The sequence below is a fragment of the Staurois parvus genome, unplaced genomic scaffold (assembly GCF_062004578.1).
Source record: "Staurois parvus isolate SC_StPar_1 unplaced genomic scaffold, SC_StPar_1.0 ptg000321l, whole genome shotgun sequence".
NCBI classification, from domain to species: domain Eukaryota; kingdom Metazoa; phylum Chordata; class Amphibia; order Anura; family Ranidae; genus Staurois; species Staurois parvus.
In genome coordinates, this window is record NW_028318117.1 from 6,411,367 (window position 1) to 6,419,451 (window position 8,085).

The 8,085-nt window shown below is 38.2% G+C and overlaps 1 protein-coding gene across 1 annotated transcript in view; it reads right to left on the minus strand.

Annotated features, from left to right (window-relative positions):
• Positions 1-215, minus strand: part of LOC149457415 (tapasin-related protein-like) — a 36,597-nt gene extending 36,382 nt beyond the window's left edge. Inside the window, exon 1 of the mRNA XM_089683782.1 lies at positions 133-215. Coding sequence (XP_089539908.1) covers positions 133-184 — 52 coding nt within the window. The 5' untranslated portion in view covers positions 185-215. The remainder of the gene's footprint in view (positions 1-132) is intronic.
• Positions 216-8,085: the final 7,870 nt, after the last annotated feature.

Here is an 8,085-nt window from a genome sequence, read left to right on the forward strand (position 1 = left end):
AGTGTGCCAAGCACTAAGCCACTTGATATTGATGTTCTACGTATATTTCTGTAGGAACTTTAGTGTGGCCAGCTGTGATCATTGAGCACGTCAGTCCATTAAACGGCCACCTATTGTGACCCAGCCACTTACCTGATGTAAGAAGCACACAAATGAGAATAGTTGGAGTTAGCTTGCTCTCCATTGCAGTGCCTTAAACTGCTGCCTCAGTCCTCAACTTACTAAGTGACTTTTACTTTCGTTTCTCAGCTGAGAACACAGCAAGGAGGGGCATGTTGTAGCCATAGGAAGTTGAACTCTATTAACTGCCAAAGACGCTGCTAAGGAAGCTACGACCTGTTTAACCCTCAAGTTACAATCTAGTCATCGATTTTATGGTCAGAGCATTGCACCACTTTATATGTTCTCCCTTATATCCAAATTACCTTAGATTGCTTTCTTAGTAATGACAGGATTATCTTCTGCTGTAATAATTTATGCAAGGAACAGAATTATATTAATAATGAAATAAATATAAGTATTATTTATATGCAAAATTAAAGAGTAAACCTGATACGTGCCTGCTGGACATGTACTTGTATTGATTCTTTTGTTTGAAATCTCTGGTGTTCCCGTCTGTCCCTCTGCTTTCCTATTAAAAATGAGCCACACTCTGCAGGAAAGGACAGCATGGTCAGTTTTCTGGTTGTGCAGGGAACTCAATGTACTCTCTTCCAATGAAAATACTTGTCCTGACTCCCCCCACAGGCATTCACTGGGAAGATCGTTTAAGATCACCCGATTTTTTCTCCAATGACCACCTCACTGCTCTTAAAGCATCCTCATGTCTAATGTTGGTGTATAATGCATTAACAGTGAGGTGGTCATTGGAGAAAAAAATCGGGTTTAAAAGGTGATCAAATTGACTTCTTGCTTGATTGTCTTGATTTAGCAATGTCAAATAATTATTTTTGGCACTCTAATAATTATTATAGGCAGTGCACTGGAGTTGCGATGGGAGCTAAGTATGCTCCATCAGTAGCCAATCTTTTTATGAGTATGTGGGAAGATAAGGCTATATTTGAAAAGATGAATAAGAAATTATTACTCTTTCGAAGGTTTATAGATGACATCGTGATAATCTGGAAGGGAACAAGGAGTGATCTAGAGGAATACATCCGTGAAATGGGGTGTAATCCTTATAATATTACTTTCACAAATCATATCGGTATGGAATCTATAGATTTTCTGGATTTAGTCATCTATAGACAGGGGGATTATCTTCACACAAAAACATACTTTAAAGAAGTGGACAGGAATGCTTACATTCCAATCCACAGCTGTCATCATAGGAACTGGTTGAGATCCATTCCTAAAAGTCAATTGATAAGACTAAAACGGAATTGTGATGATAATAAGACATTTCAAGAGCAAGCAAATATTCTGTTAGAAAGGTTTAGAGAAAAAGGCTATGAAGAAAAAATTTTAACAGGTACAATGGATCAGGTGAAGAAGTTAAATAGAGATGAATTACTAATGAATGAAAAGAAGAAAAAGAAAACAGCTGAACTAGCTTTCATTACGGGTTATTCAAATCAACATAAGGTTATTGAAAACATAATAAGGAAACATTGGTCGATTCTCAAAAGGGATGAGGTTCTTCATGATTTATTACCTAGGAGACCTTCATTTATTTATAGGAAACCGCCCACATTGAGAATGAAGTTAGCAAAAAATATTCCAGATATTCCTAAGAAAAAGGCGACTTTTCTGGATAGTGTGGGGTTTTATAAATGTAATAGGTGTATGGCATGTAGGAATATGAAAGGAGACAATAAGAGGAGGTATGATTCATTTCATTCTTGTTCCACGGGTTCCTCTTATAAAATAAATAATTTCATATCTTGTGACAGTTCCTTTGTTACGTATTTGTTGGAATGCTCATGTCACCTCCAATACGTAGGTAGAACATCCAGGAAATTGTCAGTGAGATTAGGGGAACATATTAGGAACATTAAAAAAGGATACAAATATCACAGTCTTTCTCACCATTTTAGAATTTATCATAATAGGGATCCATCGTGTTTAAAATTCTGCGGGATTGATCGAATTTTTTCCCCTTGGAGGGGAGGAGATATGGTGAAGAGTATCTCACAGAATGAAACAAAATGGATCTTCCAATTGGGATCTTTATACCCTAAAGGGTTGAACTCGGACATAGATATTAATTGTTTTTTGTCTAACTGGTAATAGTATAATTATTTTTATAGAGATATTCAATTTTTTATGTGTGTCTTATAATTACTAAATAGTTTTATATTTTTTATATATATATTTCATGTCTTTTCATATAGTTTTTTCATTTTTGATTATTTGTACTCATTTTTATTTTTATTTATTTTCATTCATACATTTTTTTCATTTATTTTTATTTTCATTTATTTATTTTTTTATATTTTATTTTTTATTTCTAATTTTTTATTTTCATTTTTATTTTTATCTTTATTTTTAATTTTTATTTTTATTTGTTTATTTTATTTTAATTTTATTTTTATTTAATTTTTATATATATATTTTTTTTATATATATAATTATTTTTATTTTAATTTTATTATTTTATTTTTATTTCATATTTTTATTTTTATTATTTTGTAGGGATGTTATTCATTACTCATTTAATAAAGAAAGTTTTTTGTAATATGTAGGCAATTTTTAATATATATTTTGTCCCACTAATATTTTGTCCGCTGGGAGTAAATCAAGTAGTGATTGGAATATTTTAAAAAGTGTTTTTTGAGCTTTGTAGGTATATGCCTCGTTTGTAAAGGACTCTCACGTCACACAACAGGAGCAGTGGTTTTGGATAATCCTGGGGATGAGTCCTGACCAATTGTAAATGAGGGGTGGGTCCCTTTTGGGTATTTAAGGGAGCTTCAGACAGGAAATGGACGTCTTGAGAACGCCCGATGGGAGGAGCGAAACGTGTTGACGCATTTCCGGTCTTTACCCCGTACGTCTGACGTCACTTCCGGTGAGTGGAGCGCACGCTGAGCGGTGCGTTCCAGCGGCCATCTTTTGGGATCTGTGCATGTTTGTTCTCTGTGGAGCTTCTGATGTACCCTGGAGCTGTGATGTGAGATTCCTGAGGAGGTTGTCTGACATTCATTGTCCATCTGGAAGAAGCTTGTCCTAATAAATATGCCTTTTTAAAGTGATTTAATTGTGAGTGGCCTTAATCCTTGATTTTATTTAAAAACGGTATTTTGCAATATCACACTATTTGAGATTTTCTCTCCCCGGTTGTATGGTGGAGCCTATACTGATGGTGAGGATTCCTATAGAGTGGATACGAAAGAGGGTTTAGGATCCCATAAAAATTCCTAAAAGGCGTTTCATTCACCTAAATCTGGTGAGTGTATTTGATGTTGGCTTGCACGGGTGGAAGGTGGAAGTTTCTTTGCATTAGAAGAATTTTTGATCTTTTTGCACAAACTTTTTGTGATTCACGAACTTTTGTTGTCTATTATCATGATGGACTTTCACTATTAATATAATTTTTATTATATATTATGCACTTTATATATTGATTTGATGTAGAGGTCTATGTTTGCGCTGTTTATTTATATTCATCACATTTTGTGTTCATCACATTGCACAGCAGCAGGATAGATCCTGTAGTAGTTTTTTTCATTGGCGCAGGAAGAATTTTTAGTTTTAAGATTTTGAAATAGGTTGGCATTTTTCTTCTATGCATCTGCTTTTCTCTGCATGTTTTTATTGAAACACTCACACACCTATAAAATAGCACCAATAAAAACAATTAATAATCTTTGCACATGTATTAACATGCTTTAACCGCTTCCCAACCACGCTTTAGCTAAAAGATGGCTACACAGTGGTTGTCCAGTTCTGGGAAGGCATTCATAGACGTCATCCCAGAATGCGCCCCCTGCACGCCTCCAGCAACGTGCACCCAGCGCTGTCAGTGATGAGGTAAAAGGCCACAGCGACCTTTTACCATGTGATCAGCTGTGTCCAATGACACAGCAGATCACAAAGTAAATACAGTTGCTGGTTATGGTTACCAGCAAATGTGATAGGGGAGATCGGCACTGATTATCAGTGCCGCGCAATGCTGCCCAGCAGTGCCACCCATCAGTGCCCATCAGTGCTGCCCAGCAGTGCCAAGCAGTGCGGCCATCAGTGGCGTCTGTCAGTGCCTCCAGCCGGTGCTATCAGTCAGTGCTGCCCATCAGTGCATATCAGTGCCTCCTCATCAATGCCCACCAGTGTCGCCTCATCAGTGCCCATCAGTGCAGCCTCATCAATGCACATCAGTGAAGGATACAAATTACCCGTTTGCAATATTTTATGATAGAAACAAAGAAAACTTTTTTTTTCAAATTTTTTGCTCTTTTTTTCATTTACAGTGCAATAAATAAAACCCCAGTGGAGAATAAATACCACCAAAAGAAAACTATTTGTGTGAAAAAAATGATAAAAATTTCATATGTGTACAGTGTTGCATGATAGCGCAATTATCATTCAAAGTGAAACAGCACTGAAAGCTGAAAATTGGCCTGGGCAGGAAGGGGGTAAAAGTGCCTGGTAGGCAAGTGATTAAAGTGAACAGGTACAAATGGACACTTACACACCTTTTAGGCTCCATTCACTAATGTGTGTTAACATACATTGGCTTTATTTTCATACTGATTAATAGAAATAGACTCCTTAATGTCAAGGAGAAAACAGATCTCTGCATTAGTTCCACAGAGTGTTAGCTACCATCCTTTTTCCAGTCCAGCCACACATGAACTTGGAAAACACTGGATAATCACTGACTTGGCCATTCCAGGATTTTAAAGTGCAACTACAGTTTGCAAGGTCCCCACCTCCTCATATGGAACCAATGGATCTTGCTGATATCTTCTCTCTGGACTTTTATGGGGTGCAGGGTTTTCAGCCCATTGCTTAGCAAGTGGCAATAATGTGACCTCCACACAAGTGGACAGGAGTCATTTGTTCCAGAACACAGGCCAACAATGAATGCTGAGCTGCACATACACAACTCAGTGTATGTTTAACAGAAGACTGTGAGTAGGCAGGTAAGCTTGGTTTTTTTGCACAAGAGACATAGCATGTCTCATTCTGCTATAAAAAGCTGCTAGCTCACACACACACACGCATATCCTTCAAAATCGTCACATATCTGAAAATTAGATTTGTACACCTTGTCCCATCAAGACAATTAAAGCAGAACTCCAGGCAGATATAGACACAAATGAATGCAGCTCTGTATTTATTAATACAACATTGAATGTACTTTTTAATGCAAGCAATGTACACACCTGAATTTGACCTAGTATCAGCCTCTTGCAATTTGCTGTACAGCAGAGCTCATATTGGGAGAAGAAAATGCAGCACAAGTCAATCACCTACCTAAGTGCTCATGTAAATGAGGGACATGAAGACCGAAGGAGAAAGGATAAGAGATGAGCTCATCAGTCTTCTCCTTTCATGGTCCAGCCACAGGCTGGGGGGAGGAGCACGACCGGTAAATGTTACGTAATGGCTAAGTTCATCATCTTATTAAAAAAAAATTATATATATATACATATACACACACACATACACTGTTAGGTCTATATATTTTTGGACACAGGCACAATTTTAGTTTTTCTCAGGTATTTACCAAAACATATTCAAGCTATAGTATATAATGGATATGGGCTGAAAGTGCACACTCTCAGGTTTAATTTGAGGGTATGTACATCCAAATTGGAGGAAGGGTTTAGGAATTACAGCTCTTAAGAGAAGCCATCCCCCCCTTTTCAAAGGGACCAAAAGCAATTGGACAATTGACTATAATCATAAAATGTTCATTTTTAATATTTTGTTGAGAATCCTTTACTGGCAATGACTGCCTGAAGTCTAGAACCCATGGACATTACCAAAGACTGGGTTTCCTCCTTTCTGATGCTTTGCCAGGCTCTAACTGCAGCTGTCTTCAGTTGTTCTTTGTGAGTCTTTCTGCCTTTAGTTTTGCCTTCAGCAAGTGAAATGCAGGCTCAGTTGGGTTGAGGTCCGGTGATTGACTTGGTCATTGCAGAATATTCCATTTCTTTTCCTTCAAAAGCTCCTGGGTTGCATTTGCAGTGTGTTTTGGATCATTGTCCCTCTGTACTGTGAAGTGCCATCCAATCAACTTTGCTGCATTTGGCTGAATCTGGGCTGACAGTATAAACACTGCAGAATTCATCCGGCTGTTTCTGTCACATCAATAAACACCAATGACCCAGTGCCACTGGAAGACATGCATGCCCATGCCATCACACTTCCTCCACCATGTTTTACAGATGACATTGTGTGCTATGGATCATGAGCTGTTCCAAGCCTTCTCCACACTTTTTTCTTCCCTTCATTCTGGTACAGATTAATCTTAGTTTCATCCATCCAAAGAATGCTTTTCCAGAACTGGTCTGGCTGTTTTAGATGTTTTTTGGCAAAGTCTAAGCTACCTTTTCTATCCTTCAGGCTTAGGAATGGTTTGCACCTTGTGGTGAACCCTCTGTATTTGGTCTTGTGAAGTCTTCTCTTGATTGTAGACTTTGACAATGATACGCCCACCTACTGGAGAGTGTCCTTCACTTGTCTGGATGTTGTGAATGGATTTTATTTACCATAGAGAGGATCCTGCGATCATCCACCACTGTTGTCTGTCATGGACGCCCATGCCTTTTTATGTTGCTGAGCTCACCAGTGCGTTCTTCTTTCCTCAAAATGTACCAAACTGTTGATTTGGCCACTCCTAATGTTGCTGCTATCTCTCTGATGGATTTGTTTCATTTTTTGAAGCCTTACAATGGCCTGTTTTAGTTGCATGGACAGATCCTTTGAACGCATGATGTAGGTTCACAGCAATACCACACTTAAAATCAACTCCAGACCCTGTACTTGATTAACTGATGAATAAATAACGAAGGAGTAGCTCACACCTGGCCCTGAAATAGCTTTTGATTCAATTGTCCAATTACTTTTGGTCCCTTGAAAAAGGGGGGGGGGTAGGCTACTCTTAAGAGCTGTAATTCCTAAACCCTTCCTCCAATTTGGATGTACAAACCCTCACATTAAACTTAAGAGTGTGCACTTTCAGCCCATATCCATTATATAACTATAGCTTGAATATGTTTTGGTAAATACCTGAAAAATACTAAAATATTCTCATTCTCTCTCTCTCTCTTTGAGGATACTCACCAGCCTAAACATGTTACAAAAGGTGAACGTATCCTTTAACTGCAGCAAAGAACCAGGTTCCCTGCTCTGCCATACAAGGCTGTGCTGAGTTGTGAAAATCTTAGGACTGGATGGACAGAAATACAAACCCTTCGTCAGGTATACCAGCTTACATAATTGTATTTCAACTACTGTAAGTGTTAAGCGGTTTGCCTGGAGTTCAGTTTGAAATATTGGTTGTTTGAAGGAAGCACAATAGTTATTATTATTATTATTATACAGGATTTATATGGCACCAACAGCTTATGCAGTGCTTTACAACATAAAGGCAGACAATACAATTACAATACAATTGAATACAGGAAGAATCAAAAAGCCCTGCTCGTTAGAGCTTACAATCTAAGAGGGATGTTCAAGAGATACAAAAAGGTAATAACTGTGGGTGATGAGCTGATGGAGAAAATAGAAGTACAGTAGGTGGGAGCAGGGTAGGTCTCTCTGAAGAGAAGGGTTTTCAGGGATCGTCTAAAAGTAGACAGAGTAGAAGATAGACAGATTGGGGTAGGGAGTTCCAGAGGATGGGAGAGTCTCTGGAGAAGTCCTGGAGGTGACAAGGGAACTAGAGAGGAGGAGGTCTTGGGAGGAACGAAGAGAATGATTAGGTTGGAATTTTGAGACTAGATTAGTGATGTAGCTGGGGTCTGAGTTATGGATGGCTTTGTGTGTTGTTCTTAGCATTTTGAATTGAATTTGTTGGGTGAGCAGAAGCCAGTGGAGGAATTGACAGAGAGGGGTAACAGACACTGAGCAGTTGGTCACGTGAATGAGTCTGACAGCAGCATTCATGATGGCCTATGTAATGAGTAAGAAGTT